Here is a 25,325-nt window from a genome sequence, read left to right on the forward strand (position 1 = left end):
GGTCCAGGGATGGATGAGAGAAGGCATTTGGCCAACACTTGGTGCTCATAAATCATTTTCCTCTGTCTTCAACCCTGTACAAGACAATGGAGACCTAGGGAGGCAAAGCAGAGGGAGGACAAGTTAGAGAGAATTGATAAGGGAGCAGAGTTGTCAAGAATATGGCACATAGCACAAGGTGGCCACAGGGGAAGGAAAAAAGAAAAACCTAACTTGAGCAGTGTAGTATATCTGATAAGTCCTTACTTCTTTCACTAAATCATGGAAGAGTAAGTAGTATTTGTAGTAACTACCATGTTCAAGAAAAGTAATGGCATATTTATTTTACTCAACTCAGTAAAAGAAGGAAGAATACAATACAGTTAGAGTGATTTCCACTAACACGGTCAAAGTATTTTACTCTTTGAAAGTGTATGTGTCAGTTTTATGGCACTGTATTTATCCAGAATATTGAATAAATGAAACTACTGTCTACATTTATACAACTATTGAAAGAAACATGAGTATTAATTGCAAAAGCATGACTACATAGAAAGACAGTAGACCCTGGTTTCTGGTTCCAGAAACCAGTGATTAGGGCCTGGGTAGCTAATAATTGAGAAATAATTGATTGCTTTACTTTTCTTCCTACCTCCTGTTACCATCTGCAATTATATTATTTATTTGGGCCCACAACTGAAGTGTAAGAGTCATTCTGGCATATACTTTGTCTTTCTTGTTGACTAATCTATACTATTAAGAATAGCACCACGTAACAGGCACTCAATTATTATTCACTGACTGAATGAGAGATAATCACACAGTATATATATAACAACTATAATGAACAAATGAAATAAGTGATTAAAGTATTTTCAAAACTGTAAATATTCCACACAGGCAAGGCGATGCTATTTATTTGAACTTTAGAAAAACGCACGATCTGAAGATAACTTGTTTGTTTATTTACTGGTAGCTTTCTCTTTAAACATACATTGCCCAAGTATTTATCTTCCCTTATATCCATGGTTATAATATTGACTTCCACCTTAATGTTTCTATAACTCTCTTCACCCTGGTTCAGTTATTCTCTAGCGTAGAAATTCTTAACCTGGGCCAGTGAACCTTTGGGAAAAATGGATTCATTGGTGCCTCCTGAGACCTCACACACTCCCTCAAAGAGTACAGTGGCATTCATGCATTTTACTAGCAAGAGTTCCTGTAACTTTTATCAGATTCTTAGAGTTATATGACCCTCTCCCGCCCAAGTTTAAGAATCATTGTTCTAAAACTTTGTATTATTCTTTTACTTTTTGTTCCTCTCTTGCTTTTCCTTTTTGTCTCCTTGAGATGGCTTCATTCTGTTTTTATTTTTTATGGTTTTATTTTGGTATTTTCAAATGTTTACTATTTGATTGTCCCCAGTGTGTGGTATTCTTGGTTTATTGTATGTGTCTGATCCCCACCCTTCTCTCTGTCTCTCTTGTCTGGCCAACAGCGTGGAGCTGTGCCAACTGCAGAGTCGTCCTATCCAGCCCTTCGGGGACATTTACTTCTCCGTGCTATCCAAATGACTACCCGAATAGCCAGGCTTGCATGTGGACCCTGCGAGCCCCCACCGGCTACATCATTCAGATAACGTTTAATGACTTTGACATTGAAGAAGCTCCCAATTGCATCTATGACTCCTTATTCCTTGATAATGGAGAGAGCCAGACTAAATTTTGTGGAGCAACTGCCAAAGGCCTATCGTTTAACTCCAGTGCGAATGAGATGCATGTGTCCTTCTCCAGTGACTTCAGCATCCAGAAGAAAGGCTTCAATGCCAGCTACATCAGAGGTATGTAAACCAAAGACGACGCCAACCTTCTGCTTTCATTTAACAGGTTCTACAATAAACACACGGACCAGAAGACAAGAGTTATGCTCTTTTATGTGAATGTGAATGATTAGGATTAGAATTTAAGGGCAAAAATCTGTTAATATTCTTGAGCATTCTCATTAGCAATATATAGTTACCAGATCCAAAATCTGGTTACAGTAGAGCTGAGTTCTTTTATATTGTTTATATGTAGAACATTTAAAGGCTGCTTGGAAGATATGGTAGATATTCCACAGCTAATAATTAAAAGCTGCAATTCTAACATCACTGAACATTTTAAATGTTACTATTCAGAAATCATTTTATTTTAGGCTTTTAAGATGTTGCCCTTTTAAGGAACTATGCTACAGAACAAATAGAAAAATTAGCATGTAAATTAAAATAAAAACAGCTATTTATAACTTAAACTCATAAACAACATAGCCTGAAGAAAACCCCTTAAAAATTTCTAATGAAAGGAAAACTATATTTCTATCTAATATATTTCTGGCTTCTGGCATATTATAACATTGAATAATCTTGGTCTCCCTAAATCCTCTCTTTGCTTATGGAAAACCCAGGCTTCAAGACTAGCTTCTTAAGTAGATATCATGTATAAAAGAAAGAAACAAAAAAGAAAGGCACCGCTATGAAAATGACCGACCCTCATTATTATAAACTTGTGATTTTGGTGGTAGAGTTATTTACTGTTTGTGATTCACATTAGATGTGTGTTTGGTTAGTTGGAAAACATGTGCTTTAGTTTTTCAAATAATGTTTTAAAAATTATAAAATACTACAGGAAATTAGAAAATAAAAAATAAGCAAGTTAGAATTATCCATACATCTATCATCCAGCCATAACCACTAATAAAACGTCGATGCACATATTTCCTTCCAGCACTTTTAACAATACATGTAGTTTACTGGGTTCATATTACAGAAGTGTTCCTTTGGGTAAATAGACCTGTAAAGTGCTTTATATTTAAAAAGGAGACTAAAATCCACGATTCTATTAAATTCCATCATGTAGTTTTTACTAGAGTATTGCATGAAACTGATGCCTTTACTGTAGATTTATTCTTGTTGTATGTTAAAATACATTCAAACTAGCATTCCTGCGAAGCCAGCGTTAAAGAGAGTTTTTGAGGAGAGCTCCTTCCCTCTCAAACCAGTACATGTTTCACAGTGTCTATTATATTAACAGAGGGTAAAACCCGTCATATTACTTAATAATGCACATGTGTCACAGAAGGACTAGGCTAACGCATTTTATTTTGAACATATTATGCAGATGATCATAGTAATCTGTGTCAGTAATCAGTAACATTAGTAATCGATCCTAGCTCTATACTGATGATAGCAGGCACTGTTCTAGTGCTTTCCAGTTATTAAATTATTTAATTCCTATTGACCTCGTGCGCAATAGGTGTGTTCTTCATTTTATTGATGAGGAGACAAAGATAGAGGGAGGTGAAGTAACATGCCCAAAGTCACACTGCATTTTGTGGAAGAGCTGGGATTGGAAGTTGCTTTTAACCCTCTTTCCCTCTGCTCCTTGTTGTCCCTCACAAAGGAGCTCAAATGCCCAGCTGTTAAAAGAAATATAGCTAAAACTTCCATTTTTATATTTACGTTTTTACTAGACTGCTTCTCCTTAATAGAATTATCTTTAGCTTTGCTCTTGAAATAGCCTGGTGGTGGAGGAAATTCTCTGAAGGGGAGAGGGTAGCAGAGGAGGGTTTGGCAAGAGTAAAAGGCAGTTTTGTTAATGAAAAATAGAACTATTAGCTATTATGTTTAGAAATTATTTGAAAACTAACATAGTTTTGAAAATCTTAATGTATAAACAGAGCTTTCCTGAAACAGTAGTTTTTTTAATTTGGGTTTTTGAGGGTATTTTTTTTTTTCAGTTCAGGGGTAAACAAAGATACTTATCAACTTGGTTGGCTATAACTCAGAAGCTTTGGTGTGACATCCCATCATGACTAGAGTTAATGTGGATGGCATCACATAGTATTATTCCTGATAGGAGGTAATGGGTTGCTGATAGTCATGAAGGAGATGTGATAGGGCCGAAGTCAGTCCGTCCAGAGTGGTGGGGGTTGGGAGGGCATATCAGATGTTTTGCATCTCATTAGTTCATATTTGAAGTTAATGCATTTTATCTGTTGTTATGTTTTGTCCTAGTTGCTGTGTCCTTAAGGAACCAGAAGGTCATTTTACCCCACACACTAGACAGTTATCTGGTGTCTGTTGCCAAAAGTGTCTCTATTCCAGAGCTCAGCGCTTTCACTCTCTGTTTTGAAGCAACCAAAATGGGCAAGGAAGACCACGAATGGATAGCCTTCTCCTACTCCAATGCATCCTCCGCACAGTTACTCAGTTTTGGAAAGGCCAACGGTGGCTACTTTCTTTCTATTTTGGGCTCAAAATGTGACCTAAACGGTTTGCTACGTGTCAAGGATAAAGAAGACATTTTCACAGAGAGCTTTGAGCAGCTCTGCATCATGTGGAATAATTCTCTGGGCTCTGTTGGTGTCAATTTCAAGAGAAACTATGAAGTAGCTTTCTGCGATGCTGCCCTTAATAAAGTGATTCCTGGAAATGGGAAATTGTTGTTAGGCTCCAGTCACAATGAAATTGCCTCTCTCAAAGGGGACATTTATAACTTCCGACTTTGGAATTTTACCATGAATCCCCAAATCCTCTCCAACCTCAGCTGTAACGTGAAAGGGAATGTGGTCGACTGGCAGAATGACTTCTGGAATATCCCAACCCTAGCTCTGAAAGCCGAGAGCAACCTAAGCTGTGGTAAGTCTGGGCATATTCACCCTTTATTAAAGCCTTGTTCTATGCATGTTGGTCAACAAGAAATCATACATGCACACACACACATATGTATATATATGTAGTAGTCATTAATGAAGTTTTTAATTAAAAAATTTTTTTTAATGTTTATTTATTTTGAGAGACAGAGTTGAGCGGGGGAGGGGCAGAGAGACAAGGAGACACAGAATCTGAATCAGGCTCCAGGGTCTGAGCTGTCAGCACAGAGCCCGACACAGGGCTCAACCTCACGGACTGCGAGATCGTGACCTGAGTGGAAGTTGGACACTTAATCGACTGAGCCACCCAGGCACCCCGGAGCCTTTTAATTTCTAAAATGTTATATGCTCAGCCATACATAGCATATATTTGATTATAAACCATATTTATTCAATCAAAGCTTTTGGTCCTACCATATTAAAGTTTTATTTATGTCATAAAAGGTAATACTGTTTATCACTGACGTAACAAAAGTTGTAACTATGATGCCTCAAATAAAAATGTTAAAACCGAGATCGAAACAAAGAAATTAATAAGGGATTGTTTTTAATCACAAAGATGATACAATAAGTTTATCTTTATGAAATGTCTATTACCTTATTTAAATAAACGACCACCACCTAAAAGAGTGCTCTTTAGTCAACCAGGACAAAATACCAAAGCTGTCCATTTTATGGAAAGATCTTTGATAATCAGTAATTATCAATTTTTTTCTCTGAGCTTTTTTTCTCTATTTAAAAATGAGCATTTGTTGTCTCTTTCTCTTTATGGTTGCTCTTTGAGAGACTTTAAATGTATATTACTGGAAGTAGCTAAATGCAAACTATTTAGGAAGATAATCCTATAGCAACATTATATTAAATTAGACTTCAATCAAACATTCTTTATGTGCAGAAGTTAATTTTAGAAATCATTATTTTAAGACAGATTAAAATACAAAAGTAGACGTTTCATTATCACTTTTAAATGTCATATGACTAAATTGTTGATAATAGATACTTTTTAGTCACAGAGATAACTTTACTTAAAAGAGGAAAGGGCACATCTGGGTGGCTCAGTCTGTTGGGCGTCTGACTTCAGCTCAGGTCATGATCTCGCAGTTCACGAGATGGAGCCCCGCATCAGCTCTATGCTGACAGCTCAGAGCCTGGAGCCTGCTTCAGATTCTGTGTCTCCCTCTCTGTCTGCCCCTGCCCTGCTTGGGTTCGGTCTCTCTCTGTTTCTCTCTCTCTCTCAGAAATAAACATAAAAGAAAATTAAAAAAAAAAGAGCAAAGAAAGGGTCTAATGTTAAAAGTAATTCTCATGTGACTTGGGAAGGGATTTTCATCAAAATTCATTCCTGATACTTTGAACTAAGTGGAACCCATTTGAAGACCTGGGACCACCTTTCCAGTTCTGACCTGTGTGTATCCTTCTGCTCTGGGGAATTCTTGTCCCCTAACCCTCAGTGTCAGTCAGTCAGAGCTCCATGTGGTCCATGGTGCATCTGCAAATAGTGGGAGGCTATTAAGCGATGTTATTTGAGAGGTATTTCCTCGTGGGTTTTTGGACAGAGGGTAACCACAACCGTGTTCCAGAAGATGACTGCAGAAGACTGTAAGAGCTGGTGGTGCGCCCCAGCGTCCCTGCAGTCTGGTTGGCTACGTAGGATGTTCAGGGACTCCTGAGAAGTCTTTCACTCGGTGAGGGAATTGAGATCAAGTGTGCGTGTTTGGTGTGGGATGGTGAGCAGTGAGAGGGCAGTGATCATCTTCCTTCATCCAGAGTGATTATCTTTACTCTAGGAGCCTGTTTTCACCATAGCCTTGGCCATTATTAAAAAGTCATAATACAGATCATTTGGTAGTTGCTTTCCTATGGAGTAATATTTGAAGACTGTGGCAACCAAATAGCAATTTGAGTAGGTATCTTAATAATTGCTAATACTTAAGTTATATGCTTAATTTGACTATTTAATACATAATATGTTCTACGTACTGTTTTAAGGCCTTTACACATATTAACTGTTTTCTACAACAAAGATACCATGATGTGGGTTTTATTACTAACCCCCTTTGGCAGGCGAGAAATACGAGACACAAAGAAATTAAGTAATTTGTGAAGTGTTAATTAATTAGTGGCCAAGCCCGGAAGTGAACTCCGAAACTTTGGTGTTTGAGCTGTGCTCTCTACAAGTATAAACTAGACCGTCTTTTGGAATATGCAGCACTAGAAGATGACCATACTAGAGTAAATTGAGCTACTTACCTGGATGAGGAGTATGAAGGTTTAGGTATGACCTGTGGGAAAACACTAGCTTTCCAGGGTATGAACACTGTATTTGTTTTAAGCAAAATTAATAATATTTCTTTCCAGTGTCACTTCTTGGACATATTAATATGATAAAATGTGAAGGATATACATGGATTCCTAAACACCTCTAAGAAATCCTTTAGACCAGAGGTTGGCAAACTAGGAAGGCCTATGGTAGGCCACCAGTTTTTGTGAATAAAGTTTTATTGCAACACAGCCATCCATCCCTAGGAGGTGTTGTATTATTTAAGGCTGCCTCTGTGCCACAGTTGCAGAGTTGGTGATTGTGAGAGACAGAAACATGGCCCACCGTCCTAAAATTTTTGCTGTCTGGTCTTTTAAGAGAAACTTTGTCCATCCTTGAAACTAGTCCAGAGAATCATGAGGGTCCAAGTTTTGGAAGCACATACTTTGGATGACACTGGAAAAGACCTACTAGATCTCCTGGGCCAGATGTAGTTAAACCTACTTGTGGGCTCATTTAGCCCTTGGACTTTGATGATGGCAGTGGCATTTATTTGTTTTCATTTATTTGTATTTGTTCCACACAATGCTTTTAAATGATGATTTATTACCAACATTAAAAAATTAGACTTGAAATAAAGATAAATTTTTGGATTCTTTGGCAAACAAGAAATGAAGTCTGAGTTAGTATTGCTACCTGGCCAACACAGCTGGGCGAGGCGGTGTCCCCTTCCTGTAGGGAGAAGAGGTTTCTCAGCCCTTACCATTCTCCATATTCTTCCCACTCCAACCCCCTTCCATCTTTAGATTGCCTTCTGGCCCCGGTAGGCATTTCTGTTTGGGAAGGCCACCTTAGGCCAGTGTCTTCACTTAATATAAGGCAGGAAACTGAAAATTAAAAAAAAAAAAAGTGGCCATGACAGTTGGTGGGCTAAAATGCACATCTCCTGTCTCCCTTCCCCAGGATTCATATCTGGATGTTCTTCAACACTGTCTTTAAAACTCCTTTCCCAAGGCTTAGGATCACTGGAACGCATCGAACACATGCTTCGGTAACTTAGCCATCTGTACGTTTTCAAAATGACTTCATTGAAAAAGTAGCACAAGTTACAGAGTCTGTGTATTTGAATTCCTTTATTTTTTATGGTAGTCTTCTTGACATTCCATGATGATGCAAACACCCCATTCCGTGGACTCAGATATCCTGGGCTGTGTTTCAGGAGCCATAACGGGAGAGGGAGTTTCCTGCTGCTCAGTCATCAGCTTTGGGAGTTGAAGAACCCAAGTCACTTATTAACTGACAGGAAATACCTGTCACAGAGATGGTATCTAAGCTTGCTAGCTATGCAGAACTTCAACAAATAAAAAAAGTTTGCTCTATTAACATTTTAACCTTATTTTTTTTTCTGGAACATTTTGGCTTGCTCTTTATGGTAACAGTAATTTCCAAAAACCGATGATCAGTACAGTAACCAATGGGAAAATAAAATTTCATGCCTGACATTCCATTTGACTGACAATATTATTAAGTATGACTTTCAATTCCAGAATCAACTTGTGGTAGAGGAATGAATAGATTTTCCAAAGTTCTATTGCTGAGTAAATTATAACATGAAAATATGATGGTAAAACAGAACTGATTCAATCTAACATTTAAATATCCTGTCATTTGTTTCAAATAGTAAATAGCCTTAGTACAATCAGCATATTATTAATGTTTCAATAATTTCAGAATTAGACTTTTTTTTGTTTTCCTACACTATCCTAAGCCTAGTTGGGGAATTATATTATACTTTATTAAGAATTTTTTTAACACAGTTAATCTTGTCAACCTTTCCCAGAAAGAAATGCTTTATTTAGCAGTAATTCTTTTTCATTTTATAGCATCATTCTTTTCTGTAGAACAATTTTATTAAGCATATTCAGTTTTATGACCTCCATGGAGAGACAGTTTTCCTAGTGGACTCTTTAATTATAACGGCAAGTATTTGCCTGCATTATGATTCAAGTTTAGATGCTGGCTGATGTCCATCAACTTGCACAAAGAACAGACAGTGACTTCTATACTAGTTTTATTTACTTTACTCATGATTGCTCTTTCCTGAGGAGTGGTACAGTATCACTCAGTGGATAGTCTAAGTTCAAACAAAGTACATTTAGTTAATAAGCACTTATTAACCACTTCCATTTATTAACTGCTTGTGGATGTAGAGATAAGACACGATTCAAAGTACTCAACTTTGTAGTTATTCTTTCCTAGAAATATTTGGATTCGTACTGATTTTTGTTTTCATTTCCAAAATTTTGTGCTTAATTACCAAGGTTTCATCAATTCTTGGATTCCTACCCTTTTGTTTTCAATTTTTACGGCCATAAAATTCTGAGTCACTGTTGGCGTCTTCCTTTAATCCCTAAAGAAAATGATGGAGTGTAGCATTTTTAGATAACTGAATTATTTTTTAAATAATAAAATAAAGATAAAATTACTTTATCTTTACAAAGGACTTTATTCTTTGAAGATGTCCAAACTCTTGATGAGCATAAATGGCTTCCAGAAATAATACTGTTGTAAATATATTTATGAAAAATTGTAAAATTTGATTTAGAAATCCTACAAAGAGGGAATTGCAAGCAATTATTATTTTTTTCTCAATATTGGGACTCACTGTGAGGATTTCGTGCTGCTATTACTTGGATTATCATTCTGTAGAATGTAAGATGAGCAGTTAGCTGTGGATCCGTCTTTTTTGCCACAACTTGTGTAAATAGTGACTCCTCTCAGTGCAGGATTTGGGAAGAACAAGAGATAGAGAAGAAAGATTAACAGTTTTAAAGCTTTTCGTCACCTGTTTATTTCCAGTGATTACATTTCCACCCCCCCCCCAAGGAAATTTGGCTCTAAACGTTACAGTTAGTATTAAGTAAATACCCTTAAAAAAAACCTGTGTGGTATCCACAAACATCAGTGAACACACATAGGTCACATTTTGAAGATAATTCCTTGATACTAATTATATCATTATCCAGGAATGAGAATCAGTTCTTTTGCCTTAACAATCTGGCCTGTAAATATGTCCACCTAGGAAAATCAGTCACGAGAGTAAAATTTTTTATGCAATTGTGCTGAAAATAGAACCGAGTGGGAATAAAAAGTTTGTGTGCACTTTTTATATTTTATTTATTTGTTTATGTAATTTGGTATATTTGTCATGGAAGCTTTCATTTAGCAGTATAATTTCCTTCTGTTTAAATTTGTCACTTGTACTCACACAATTTGGTCTTCAAATTTAATTTCTATTGCCACACTGAATTGTCATAAAGCAGTGTTTACTGAGTATTTAATTATACAGTATCAATTTGCTAAACTGTAGGTACCCAAAAAAGAACAACTGATCAGTTTAAATACTGGGAAATGTTACCATTTTCCATGACAAGAATATCACATATTGGAACTTGTACTTGTTCCCATACAGTGGAACTGAGGAAATGTTAAAGAAAATTGTTAAATATCTTGCTCCGAATCATAACTCTTCTGATTTTCTTTTCTTATTTCTACCACTAAGCCCTTCAATATACTGCAGTGTAGTTAGCCTAGAAACTTCTTTCCCACAACACTGTCTCCTTATCTCTCTTTGTCTTCCAGAGATATTGTATCAGTGCCAGAAGTGGCCTAAGGAACCTTTGACTGCCAACATTATGTGTAATTTGAGGAACACAGGAACTCCATTCAAGGGTGTCTCTCTCTCTCTCTCTCTCTCTCTCTCTCTCTCTCTCTCTCTCTTTCTCTCCCTCTCATGTCCTGGTGGCTGACATTTTTTCATTTTGAGTTTTAAAGGTTCAAAGACTTTTAATTTTCAGCAGTTTCTCACTAAAATATAAGTACTGAACAGAGAAGAAAGGCTCTGCGAGAAGGGGGCAGAAGTTAAGTGTGATGAGAAAGAATAGTGGACAGAAAACATTGACGGTAAAATCCTACCTCAGTCCTAACAAAGACAAGCCTCAACTTCTGCCTCCTCAGATGCCCTTTTCCCTTAGTCCATTTGTCTAAGCTTTCAGTCTCTCCCTCTCTCTCCTTCCTTTCATAGCCAACCTTCCTCTTTTTGCATTCACTTCTCAAATGGTGGTCATGAGTTCATCATTCCCATGCTACTGAAACGAATTCCTGTACAGTCACTACCAGAATTCCAATGCAAAGTTAAATATCTTCTCCATCTTAATCATTCTTGACCTTTCTGGTATGCTTGATATGGACACACCGTCTATGAAACTTCTATAAAACCACCTTCTACAAGAACTATTTTTACTTCTCAAATTTAGAGCTCTTTTACGTTTTAAATAATGTGGTACCTAAATATAGGAATATCTATGATTCCATCGAATCTACCCTCTAGCCTGAGTCATCCCAGACACATCTATAGATTCTATGACATAATTTCTTGGCTAGACCTCTCAACAAAAATGTGTCCACCTGCAGGTGTATGCAGATGTCACACAGACACCTCAGTTCTCATTACTGGACTTGCTGTTCTTTCCGCCCCTCCCTAAGCTTACTTCTCTTTTAGTATTTCCTCTTTCTTTTTATGAGATCATTATGTACCAATTTCTCAGGCTGGAAACCAGAAAAATATTCTCTAGTCTCTCTCCTTCTCCTCCAATTAGTTACCATATACTGTACATTCTGTCTTCAGATGTCTTGTATCCATTTCTTTCTTGCCCTCCTCATATAAAGTCTGAATTATTATTAATATTAATTATTCTGATTGTATCTTCTCATTTACCTGGTCATGGAGGCTCAAAAGTGGCTTCAAATTTAAATCTAGTTTTCTCACTTAGTTTCCTTTAAGAAAGCGTTCAAAATGTTAACGATCATTGATAATGCATCTAAAAAAATTTAGTCAGTAAAGCTTGAGTTCCCACTTAGCATGTGTGTGGGATACACCAATGGAAGACTGAGCCCCACCACTCATGGGGCCAGCATTCCATAAGGCCCACCATAAGTATCTATTACCTATTTATCTGATCATTCCTTCTTCAATCCGGTAATGCCATGTCACCTGGTTCCCAGAATTTTTCACTGCTGTCCTGGTATGTGTTTCATTAATTCTGTCTGCTAGCAATAGCCATCTCTAGTCACTTGTCCCCACATCAGTGTAGTCACTCCTGATATTCCTCACAGGTATTCTGCTTTGTAATGGATCTTCTGTTCACCCTTCTCTCGAAACTGCTGGGCATGCCCTCTTTTGAGCCACTGAGCACTTCATATACAGCATTCAGAGAAATGTAAATCTAGATCCCATATATGTCTCTCTGAGAGCAGTGACCTTGTCTTAAAGCATTATTCTAGCCTGTGTGCCTCACACATAAACAGTGATTAAATTTTATTGAATGAATATGTAAATGTCTATGATGAGGGCTTCTTGCCAGGTAACATCACAGACCAGCCTGTACTTTTTTTTAAAGTTATTTATTTTGAGAGAGAGTGCACAGGAAGGGCAGAGAGGAGAGAGAGAGAGAGAGAGAGAGAGAGAGAGAGAGAGAGCGAGAGCAGACTCTACAATGTGGAGCCTGATGTGGGTCTCAAACTTACAAAATATGAGATCATGACCTAAGCCAAAATGAAGAGTCTGACACTTAGCTGACTGAGCCACCCAGGCGCCCCTGAGTAGGTCTTTCTGGAGTAACATTCCTTCATTGGGCCAGGTGCCTGAGACAGTGAAGAATGAAGATACTGCGATTCATGAGATGCTGCTACACTGGTGGGATGCTTTCTGCTTAAGTCCATCATTTACCTAATTAGACAGATTTTGTTAGTTTATGTACCTGCTGTGTCTTCACATACTGTTCCCATAAGAGTTTGGAAAATGTTTAAACATTAGAATAGAATCACTATTATAGAAATGGCCTCTTAAAATTAAATATGTGTATGTGTGTTTATATATGTGAATATTTTTATCTTCTGTCTTTATGCATAGTGGGGATGCTTTGTGATAGGTTTAGCCCATCGGGAACAGTTTCAACTTGTTGGTAAAAGTCTGCTAACTGTCAGAGGGAGATTTAGTGCAATAGAAGAAATCCATTTCACCTACTAGAAAATCAGCTCTAAACTTGTTTCTTGCTGAGGATGCGTCAGTAAAAAAAAAGTTTGAAATGAAAAGACAAACCAATTTGAAGTCACGGAAACATATTTTTGGAATAGCAAAAAGCATATGCTGGTGCCTGTGAATCAGAAACATTCATTTTATGAATATTAATAATATCCAAAGTCACTTTTGAAACTTACCTTTGATGTTTGTATTCCTTTATTTACATGAATTTCTACCAGAGCTTTATAATTTATTTTAAGAAAAGGCTCTGGAATTTTTACACAAACTCTAATGGGCAGTACACTTCTCTTCCTTCCATCTGAACAGCTAGTAAGTGGAGTTAAAGATTTCGAGGGAAATTTCAGTAACGTGATTTTACTTTTGTGGAAATGAAGACTCCAAGCTTAAGAGACTTTCTTGATGTTGGAGTATCATTGCTGGAGTCTTCTAGGTCTGCTCCTAGTATACCAACCAGAAGATGTGTGGATTTTTTTTTCTTGAATAATGTCATTAAATCCTAAATTTCGATAACTGTGTCATCCTTTTGTGTTGATCAAGGTTCCTACCTGATCCCACACCCGGCTGCAGAACTAGCCAACTGTGCAGATTTGGGGACCCTCTGCCAAGGTAGGGACCCAGCGTTGCCCTCTGGCCTCTGTTTCCTACTTGCTATTTTGGATAATGTGGTTAAAGTTATTTTGATTATTATCTTAATTTTCACTTGAGAAGCCAAAATCCAGCAAAACAGAAGAATTTCTGGCTCTTAGTTGAGTGGGTGCACAGTACATACACTGCAGAGAAAGAATGCATTCACACACTGGATGACCGTATTTCCATAAAGCATGGGGTTTTTTAAATGTGAATGATTACATGCTATTAAACAGGGATTTGTTTCATTTTTTCCTCTTTTTATTCTCAAGAGTATTGCAAAGGTCCTGTATAAATATAGTCATGCAATATTTTGAAAAAGCATTCATGTGTGACAAACAGGGGGATGATTAAGTTAAATATTCCATTAAGCTTATGACAAGATTATAAAGCAATTTATGGCATATAATATAACTTAAATATTAAGATAAAATAATTATATTAAACTAATATTAATGTAACTCTATTATTATAATACACAGTGACTATATTATGCTAGTATTCCAATTATATATTATTACTAAATAGTTTGCATGCTAATAATATATAATTAAAGTCACATAGGCTTTGAAATAATATAAATATTTTGCTTTAATTTTATCATTGCTCCTCCTAATTACTCATGACCCATTTTCATCCATTTATTCTATTAAATATTTCTTTATGACATAGCATGTTCTATGTACCACATTAAGAATCATGACAATGCCTTTGCAAAAGCTGGACCTCTTATTTAAAAGAGGATCACAGTATGAAAGAGACACAGGTTACAGAAGGGCTTCTAAATGGATCAAAACTTAAGCTCTCTTTTGTGGTTCCAGTGTGAGGGTAGAGTAGTCAGGGAGAAGGGATGTAATTCAGTATTATCTTTGCTTCTTTTCTGATACATTACTTCTTGATATTATTACTGATGAATGATTTATGAAAATAAAGTCATTATGTGGTTTCCACAGACAGTGTAGTTTTAAAATAATTATATGAAATAGAAAGAAACATTAATTTTGCTTAGTTCAAGATCTGAAGGGTTTACATTTTCTTTTCTTTTAATCTTAGATATCTGTAGGACTGACTCCTGAGTCAAAGACCAAATGCCCAGTACTTTCCCCCTCATGTCCTAAATGACCAAAAAGCATTTTCATATTCATTGAAGTATTTTGCACTAAGATAAATAACTGATTGCCCAAAATTTAAAAATTAAATACTTAACATTTTTAAGTATTATTTATTATTTTGAAATGGAAAATCATTTTAGTTAAGGATATGTATCTTGAGTCAAAGAGTTTAGCTTTCAGAAGGTAATCATAGTCATTTAATCACTTAATACATAATCTCTTAAATGTTTTAAATTTAGGTAGTTGTTTAAAAATTGAGATACGTAAGAAATGGTCATTGTACATATGAATGTACATCTAATAAAAGCATACTTCTAAGATAAGCTAAAGGGAAATGATGTATATAATTACTTTACTACTTATATAACTCTTTCAGAATCCCTTAGAAAGCTATTAAAGCACTACATAAAGGTTTAATCTTGGAAATTTTAATAGTATAAAAAGCAAAGCGATGACATAATGCCTTGAAAATGGCTCTTCTCTACCGTGTGTCCTTATGAAATTTGTTTTGTCCATTAACGTTTAGTAGAGTTACGGGGGTCTGTAAATGATTGATTCTATACATTTAGATTCTATATAGTCTATACATTTCATTCTCTTTGTTTACATTTATCTTCTCAAGGAGATACATATTTTCTTCTGAGACTTTACTTCTCTAGCCTCAGCATATCAAGAAGACTAACTTAGTTTAGAAAGCTGATAGGTGCGGTAGAGACTGTCTTCTGCAACCTGTTTTGTTTTTGTTTTGTTTTTTTTACAAACTTAGGAAATAGAGTCCTAGAAAGATGTAGTAAGTAAATTACTACGTGATCATCAACCTGTTAATGGCAGATCTGGGTCTAGAATCTAGACATTCTATCTCCTATTCCTTTGTGTCAGCTCCAGACTCCTGCACATTATGAAACCAAAGGCCATATGAAGTGATTCTTAATGTATCATAGAAAGCATTGCTTCATTTTATGAATTATGATAACCCTAGAGTCTGTTGTAGTAAGTAGCAAGAAATGGTTTCTATTCCTCCTCTCTATATTTTCCAGCATTAGTTATTAATTATAGATTGCTCATCCATATTAACTGTCATGTGCTCCTTGCAAAATTACATCTCTCTTATCTTTGTTACCAGCTACTGTAGACTCTGCTAGTACTACACCACCCATTGTCACCACTAACATGCCTGTTACTAATAGAATCGATAAACAAAGGAATGGTAAGAACTCATTACCTTTTATATTTGTAGTATGTCTGATGTGATGAAAAAAATTGTACTCTAAGAATGGGAGTATCTAAGGTTCAAACAAAATTTCTGTTTTCGGAATCATTGGGTACATGCGTACATTTGCAAGGTTAGTAAAATAAATCCGTATCACTTGACTCCCTTGAGTTCCTTTTTCTAATGACCGGTGGATTGACCACATTTCCAGTACTACACACACACCTTTGGCTAACATCGCTGTCCAAGGAAGCTCTAAGAGAAAGGCATTTAATTAAAAGTAACTAATTTGCTTTATATGAAATACCTGAAAAAAATGTTCCTGGTACTTTGTCAGATTATTCTCTTCATAATTCTTTTTAAAAAATTTTATAATTCTACAAAACCTAATGCTGGTGATGTAATTTCTCACTGAAACAAACTTTTATGTTTAAGCATTCATGACATTTAGATCAATTTATAGGTACTATGTTGTTGTCTTTTTTTATTTGTTGAAGAATAATGGTTAGAATGTGATTTCGTATCAACTAAGTCCATTTTTCGCCGACAAAACGCCAGCTAAATGCCAATACGTCTTGACTTTTGTTCCCCCCGTATATACTTTACTATGTATAGTATTTGCAATTTGCAAATATGGCAGTTAATAGGATATAAGACATGAGCAGGGAAAATGCCAGGTAACTGGAGTTATTATTTAGTCTGCTACCTGTATGGACCACATAGTCTTTTGGTAATTCAGAGTAAATGATTTAAGTTTCTTCTAGAAAAGAGAAATTCCACTCAGGTGACCACAACGTTGCCCTGAATACAGTAATATTCTCAAATATGAGCTATTAGAAACAAAGGAATTTTCTCAACCCCAGTCCTTTCGCTTGTGAGGCCAAAACATCTGCAGTATATCACAGGGAACAAAACCCAGAGAAAAGAAACCCACATAGTTAATTTTTTCTTTGGCTTCGGGGGTTATACCAACTTCCTCTGTAAGGACATTTAAGTTGGAAGTATGGAATATTTTACATGAAACATAGATATAAATTTCACTAGGGTTATAAAGACACCGATTCAGGGAAGTGTTTACGGTTATTCTGGTGGTCACACCAAGGAGATTTATGATGGGCCGACATTCCAGCAACCCCCAGGAAAAAGCAGCAACAGCTGAAGTTTCCAATGCATATTTCACGGGGACTCCAGCCAGTAGATGGGAATATTATAATTCTGAGTATTTCGCTCTTTGTGTGTTCATACAAAGAGCCTCTGTAGCATTCTCCCTCCAGGACTGGCACATCCTCTGCTGCCCAAGAACGTTTATATGACGCTTCAGAGTCCTGACTTGGTAGAGTAGAGCTGTATTCCCTCAATCATGTCATTTCTGACATTCTTGAAGAGAGCCTTGTTCGGCCATCGCTCCCTGCGTCACAACCTTCAATGGGGTCTCAACAAAGCAAGCAAATGTTAGAATCAGTTAAAATGGTTTGACTTGACTACATTAGAGGAAGAAACCTAAAAAATGCAATCCTAGCATTTAAAAATATTCAGAAGTCATCATGTGGTAGAAATATTCTCAAAATTGTGTACTCCAATCTGTGTGTTCCATCTGAACAATTTTTACCACATTTTTAGCCACCCAAACTATTGATTTAATAGTTTTTTTCCCTAAATTGACTCATAGTTTTACTTAAACATTTGAGTTAATATGGAAAAATTGATACTGCTCTTGTAAAACTGGTATTGTTTGTTGTAAAATAGAAATGAAAAATGAAGATGAATACAGTTAAACAACATTATTAAATTCTCCCCATCTCCTGTTGTTTTCTCATATCTCTATGCTTGAAGCCTTCACTATCTTTTTAAAAAGGGAAAGTAACAAAGTGTTAGAGGCAGACTGTAATCCAATTACTTTTTTCTTTGATGTGGTCAAGTTAGAAATAATTGGAAAGAGAATTACTTGTTCACCTTGTGAATAAATGGGATTTAAGGTCATGGCCTGGACTATCTAAATCTTTCACACACTGTCAGCAACTCCAGATACACTTCTGTTATTCCTCGGGAAAGGATACAGTAAACATTCTCAGGCTTATTGTGATCTGATATATTAGAGAATTCTATTTTGTTCACTGTAAGAAAGATAGGTACAACTATCAAATTTGTCGTCAATCTATCTTATCCAGTCTTTCAAAGGCCAGACTATCGAGGAGTTTTACTCAGTCCATCAATGTTGATATGCTGGTGTAGGGAGGGGGTAGGGATCGAGATTGTTTGACAGTTAGACATACTTCAGTGTATCAAAGAAATGTGTTTTCCTAGACTTTGTGAAATGTTCCTGTGTAAAGTTCCAAGTTATTTTCAATAGGACTTTTATCTGATACTCCAGATGATATACTAGGAAAATCTTTGTTACTTTTCATAAACAGATATTTCAGTCTGTAATGGATAATCAAGGCATTGTCCCACAAATAACTTTTGTGGCTTTTACATTGCATTAAAAAAATTTTTTTTAACGTTTCATTTACTTTTTGAGAAAGTGAAATACAGCATGAGCAGGGGAGGGTCAGAGAGAGAGGGAGACATAGAATCCAAAGACGGGCTCCAGGCTCTGAGCTAGCTGTCAGCACAGAGCCTGATGCGGGGCTCGAACCCATGAACCATGAGATCATGACCTGAGCCGAAGCTGAATGCTCAACCGACTGAGCCACCCAGGCACCCTGTACATTGCATTCTTAAGGAAAGCTTTTGAGCCAGTTATTATTTGCATATCAAATCTTATCTTCTGTGCTTGAAGTGTCGCTCCAGTGCCCCTGGATATTAAATTTTGTGGGGTCAACACAAGTAGCCAAAGCAAGGAATTAACTCTGTTAGTCCTTATTATTGTCCTACAACTAGCTTACAGGTATACATTGTATCACTGCTTCTAGTTTCTTAACATAATTTAACTTCTCAAATAAAAAAATTAATTCTCTGGATATATGTATAGATTGGACAATCAATCTAGTTTTATATTCTTGTTATCTAAAGAAATCATGTGTGTGGGATGAGCAGGACCCCAGTCATATTTCAAACGCTACTTACATGTTATAATTGTCTCATCACTGGTCCAAAGACATCATTTTGACTCTAAAATAACATTTGGTTTATATTTTAACATCCGTCCTTTCAAATAAATATTTTAAAAACAGCCTTTCAAACCTATATTTCACACCCTTCCATATTCAATAAAGTAGTCTCATTTCTATCTCTTCTAAGAAACTCTGAAAAGAGTGTTAAGAAGGACAAAAAATAATTAATTGGAGAAAGACCTATAGACAGGAATACTGTTCTGACACCACATCTCTAATGGCAAGCAGTGATTTCTGCTTTGAAGTTCTGCATGGATGAAGGAAAGAGTTGTCTAATTGGAAAATGGATATACTCAAATACTTTTTATTTGTTCCCCCAAGAAATGTCTATCATGAATTCTTCTAGCTTGGATGCCATTATGAGGCTAATACATACAACTTTTGAAGTCTCTGGAATATAGGAAAGTTTGTGATAAGCTTTTCTATTGAGACACTGTAGGAGTTGTTAGATCTATAGAAGGTCACTTGACCTGTACATGACATGGGAAAACCTGCCTCAGTGTGTCTTAATTATGTATTTTCTGCAAAGGCAATGCTTAAGCAATTATTTTGCTGCAAGCCAAAACCCTTCTTACCAGTTCTTTGGTGGTCATTCTATCTAGTGGTAAAAGTTCACTCCTAGACATTTCTCATGTTTAGTTGTTGACTGTATTATTCAGAAATTTTAAATAAGTTTACAAAGTAGACTCCATTGAGTATATAAATACTTCATTCCAAGGCTTCTGAAGAGAGACCGCTCTGAAAGTGATCTATAACACAAGACAGTCCATAACACAGGATGTTAGGTTGTTTTCTGTGTTCACATATTTTATTTGCTATAAGCAATATAACTCTAGGGAGAGACTATATTTATAAATTTATTTAGATGATCTCTGGTATTGGATGTCTTTCTCATTTAAAATAACAGCAGATTGAAAAAAATGAGGCATCAAATATTTAAAATTTAAAGAAAACCATCTTAACTGTTTCCAAAACATTTCAGAAATGTCAGTGACTAAAAATAATGATTTTGGGTATTTTGCAGTATTTTCCTGAGCAGGAAAGAATGCTGGTCTTAAATACATGCTTTGCGTCTCCATCTAGTGGCTGCTTTTCAGCTACTTACCGGCAGCAGTGAACGCTGGCAGGATTATCCTTAGGATCCTGGGAACACTCTGGGACCTCTGCAATCTGAATTTCTTCTCACCCATTCAGAATGTGCAGGATTTGATATGATGGGATTTACCGTGTACATGGTTTTTGTTCATCTGAGTTATTATCACTTGCTTTGAATACATTCCTCCAGGTACTTTAAATTCAGAATATTTCTAGAGAAACATCACATCAACTTCGCTAAAATGCCTGAAGAGTTTTAGAAGCGGAAATAACTTAGTTTGCCTAAGTTAAACCCACTTGTCCTTGGACTTGTACCAATTTCACGTATTTATACTATTACCTCTGGGAGTGGCAAAATTTTTAGCGTGAGATGCTGACACGATACTGGAAAAACATTCTTTTGGTAGTGGGACTGGAATTTGCATTTTGGTAGATATGGGGGTTTCCAGAGGCCGAGTTTTATGTATTTTCTACTGACTTTCCAAATTTTTCATTAAATCTATTCCCCAACAGTATTTAAATTATATAATTTCTACATTTTCTGTGCATACTTTCTGAAGACTTACCCAAACCAATATAAGCATGAAGAAAGATGATTGACAATAATGGAGATTCAATTTTTTTCTACTTATAACCTAACATATTTTAAAATGATACTGTTTTCATTAGCTATGTATAGTAAAATACCCTATAACTCACATCTAGAGAGATTCAGCAAACCCTGGCTGGTGTCTTTGATTTGCATTTACAAAAACAATTTATCAGACTACTTTAAAGATCCCAAAAGAAAAAAGCAGAACCTTCTTCTCACATAAGGTTTAAATTTCAAAGCAACTTAGTTCCATTAAAATTCTATATGCAAATCCTTTCTTCCCTCCCCCCTTTATTTTGATACAAGTGACTATATTTATGGAATTCTGATGAAAAATCTGGTGCATGACTTAGAAGTAAATGCTATATGGTGGGGGCGGGGAGAAGAAGAGGCAGAGGGCAGCAAATACATGTGTGCCTGTTCTTTTTCAAGTTCACTTCTGCCCATCACCCCACTCAAGATTTTACCCCCCAAACCCTCTCGTTCTTTATAAGGTACAAAAAAAATAATTTCTTACTATATGAGGTCAAATTGCCCATGAAAAAACTAGAGTGAATATCCAAAATGTGTAAAATTAAAGAAACACATGTAGGTGATAATGTAGAAGCAATACATTTATCAGAATAAAATAATTGATAACTCTTTCTAAGCAGTTGCAAAGGTCAATGAGCATAAAGTCAGAATATATCAGATCATCTGTACTTGTGTAGGAAGTGTTTTATTTATTTTTTCATTATTTCTTAATTGAAGTGTAGTTGGCACACAGTGTTAGTTAGTTTCAGGTGTACAAGGTAGCGATTCAACAAGTCTGTGTGTTATGCTGTGCTCACTTCAAGTGTGGCTACCATCTGTCAACATACAATACCACTGACTATACTTTCTATACCGTACGTTTATTCCTGTGACTTATTCATTCCATAGCTAAAAGCCTGTTTCCCCAAGAGAAGGAGTTTCTTTTACATTGTGTGAAATTGTGTGATTGTCTATTTAAATTGATAATTATAGGACTATAAAATACAATTAACGGCTAAATCCTATTTCCAATGGACAGATGGAATTGTCTTTAGAATTTCCATAGTGATTCAAAACATCCTTCATCACCCTGAGGTTAAAGTGCAGAACAAGGTGGCGGAATGGGTAAGTCAACTTACATAATTTCTTTTGTGATTTGAAACCTTTAACCTCTGGAAACCTGGAAAGGACTCTACGGTCTGAGTAATTGAGTCCATAGATCATACTGAAAACAGACACTGTTTTTTATATTTATACTATGAACAGACATAGAAGTGAGGTGAATGCTGATGCATAGAGAGGAAGGTGCATTTGAATCAAGGACTAGCCTAATAGACGATTAATGTCTAAATAAGAAAAGTATCACACAATAGGAATATATTTTGATAGGTATCTTTATTTACTATTACATTCATACATTTTCAGCATAGCTTTAAAAAGTAGATAATATATTTTTTATTAAATTGTTTGAATGACTCAAACCAAAAAGTATAACAAAATATATCATGAAAATATTCTGTCCACCTTTGTAGCTCATCTCCCGGGAGACCAGTCCATCTGCTTAGAAGTCATTGTTAGTTTTTCTTGTTTGTTTCCCTCCTCTCACTCCCAAATTTCTTTGTGCATATAAAAGAAAATAAAGCTATAGATTCTTGGTGTGCCTGGGTGGCTCAGGCAGTTAGGTGTCCGACTTTGGCTCAGGTCATGATCTCACCATTCATGAGTTTGAGCCCTGGTCTCTGTGCTGACAGCACAGAGGAGCCTGCTTTGGATCTTCTGTCTCCCACTCTCTCCCTCCACTCTCTCTTAAAAATAAACATTTTTTTAAAGGACTATGATTCTTATATTTCTCCTTTTTTCACTAAAAGCATATTTTACATATCATTGTACTTATTTTTGTAATTGCCAGGTTTGCATCATAAGTACACAGAGACCTTCCTTATCTAATTTTTTTCTTTTGTTTTTTTAAGGGTGCATAGTATTCCATTCTGTGGCTGTATGGCCATTTAAGTCTTCTGTTGATGGAGATTTAGGTTATACTAATTTATTTAATTGTATTCTACTAAAGAAAATTTTTGTAATTTCCAATTAAAAGAAGTTCAGCATTTTATTTAATTTTTCTTATGGATACCACTTATGGTTTTTTAATTTTCATCTCTGAAACAAAAATTTTGTTTTCCACAGGCTTGTTTTTTTTATTTTATTTTGTGTCTATAGCCTACTGTGGGACTTTGTACTGCTTCTTATATACAGTATTACTACAGTTCACACAGTTTTTGTGATTGAAATCACTCAAGTATACATTTTAAAGAAAAATGGGTTTTCTTGTGTGGAAGCCTGGTAAACATGCCCTTAGTAGCAAATACATTGGCTAAATACATTGAGAATTAGTGGTGACTATCTAATCTATCTGTCTATCTATCAGTCATCTATCCACTATCTATCTAAAGAATAACGGATAGGAGAAGAGAGTCTTATTTTGAAGAGTCTATAATAAGAAAAGCCCTGTTTTGAATACAAAATTGAGGGGAGGAGTGAAATTCTCTAATAATGACAAATGCTGCTGTTGACTTTTGGGACTGACATATTAAAGCCAGTAACTAATTCGAACACTAGGAGATATGGTTCATTTCTGAACGGAGAGTGGCTTTCCAGAAAGCATAGTTTTGCATCCCATTTTCTTTCAAGCATTCTTATTTTTGTTTTGTTTAAGAATCAGAATGATTTCAAAAGGTAAAATTCTTTATTTTCATTCTCAAATAAGCCACTGCTAATATGATTAATCTGGGACATTAATATTCACTGGACAGTCTGTGCCTTTGGCAGGATATAATTTTACATTTATATTTATTATATGTTTGGTTTTTGGTACAGCTTCATTCTCATCTGAAGCTAAACTTTACTGGACACTTTTTGTTTAAGATTAAAAATACCAAAGCAGATACTTGAAACAGAGAAAATATAAGTGGTATCCCTGATTGATATTATTTCTCCTTATACTTTTAAAATATGACTTTCTGCCAGTGCTTCATTGAATTTACATTCAGTTTTAGGGAATGCTTATAAGGAAAGCTAACTTGTGTGTAAAATAAGACCTAAAAATTCCTTTGGGATTTTTGGAGGTGATATAGACACAGGAAGATCTCATATCAGTAAAGAAATCCCATTTGTGATCGTATTGGAAATGTAATTGTTATTTATATTAAGAAGAATCTATTCCTTCTTTAAAACGTCTGCTGATGAGACCCATGAGACTGTTAAATAGCCACCTAATAATTAACATAGTTAAAGGTTTGTATTGTTAATTTGTAATTTTTCTTACTAATATCCTTATGAGATGATACTGACCAGAAAAAGGTGTGCTATAGTGTTTGTTGATGATGAATACAAAGGTGTCTGTTGTGCTAATCCTCCCATGTACCCTCTTCCAGCTGTGTAGCCCGTAGTCTGATGGCTAATTTGAAGAACCACGATAGTGGAGCCCATTATAAGAGCTAAAGAGGAAAGTATAGTGTTTCCAGACTTGGGTTACAGTCTGGGATTTGGTACTTAGTTGAGGACATTGGACAAGCTATTTCCTCTCCACAGAGCTCAGTTTCTTCATAAATAAGGGTGAGGGAGCAGATAATACCTATCTCACTGGTTGTTGTGAGATTGAAAAAATAACCTTTGCAAAGTTCTTGGCATATAATGATCCAGTAACTGTTATCTTTACCTTTCTTTCACTCTGGCTCTCTGAGATTTTCCCAGGGCCTTATTCCAACAACAACTTATCTTTTGGGAGGGAAGAAACTCGATTCGGATTTTTTTTTTTTAAGAAAGTATTATCAAAGCTCACTCTTTTCCATTGTATTTTTCAGCTCAATTCAACCTTCCAAAATTGGAACTACACTGTTTATGTGGTCAATATCAGGTAAATGACAGAATGAATTATTGAAGAAATAAAAGTAGAGTCTCATTTAATGCTATGCTCTTTCTCTCTAGATATACCCCCCACACACAGCACAAGTGCACACATACACACATGCACCATATTAATAATCTTTCTAAAACAGCTCTACATTATGTCATTTCTTTGCACAAAAATCTTCAGTGCTTTAGCAAATGTCTTTTTAATTTTTTGATCATGGATCCCAATCTTTAAAAAAAATTAGTATGTATTCCCAAAATATGTTTGCAATTTTAAATAAATTTGTGTGTGTATCACTTAACCAGTATATGTTATAATATACCATAAGTTAAAAAGAAGATAATCACATATACATAGAAGTTCTGTTAGTTGAATCTCATGCCCCAGTGGACCATCTATAGCACCCCAATTTGGAGGCCATTTTTCTGTAAGATGAGACATCTACAGTCTGTGCCTAGCTTTTCAAAAATATCTTTTACTATTATATTTAAATACTTTAACTGCCTAGCAAACAGTATCATCCACATATCTTCCTCTGCACTTTGTTTTCACAGTTTTATACTTAGTTTTCAAAAGTGTATTTCATGAAACCTAAACGTGTATTCTGTCAACCCAAGAGATGT

At 35.7% G+C, this 25,325-nt stretch overlaps 1 protein-coding gene across 1 annotated transcript in view; it reads left to right on the forward strand.

The window, feature by feature from the left end:
- ADGRG6 (adhesion G protein-coupled receptor G6) overlaps window positions 1-25,325 on the forward strand; it is a 136,688-nt gene that overhangs the window by 61,564 nt on the left and 49,799 nt on the right. The window contains exons 3-9 of the mRNA XM_029943244.1: window positions 1,478-1,819; window positions 4,031-4,654; window positions 13,569-13,637; window positions 15,894-15,977; window positions 21,832-21,921; window positions 22,763-22,788; window positions 24,653-24,705. Coding sequence (XP_029799104.1) covers window positions 1,478-1,819; window positions 4,031-4,654; window positions 13,569-13,637; window positions 15,894-15,977; window positions 21,832-21,921; window positions 22,763-22,788; window positions 24,653-24,705 — 1,288 coding nt within the window. The remainder of the gene's footprint in view (window positions 1-1,477; window positions 1,820-4,030; window positions 4,655-13,568; window positions 13,638-15,893; window positions 15,978-21,831; window positions 21,922-22,762; window positions 22,789-24,652; window positions 24,706-25,325) is intronic.

The sequence above is a fragment of the Suricata suricatta genome, chromosome 7 (assembly GCF_006229205.1).
Source record: "Suricata suricatta isolate VVHF042 chromosome 7, meerkat_22Aug2017_6uvM2_HiC, whole genome shotgun sequence".
NCBI lineage: Eukaryota > Metazoa > Chordata > Mammalia > Carnivora > Herpestidae > Suricata > Suricata suricatta.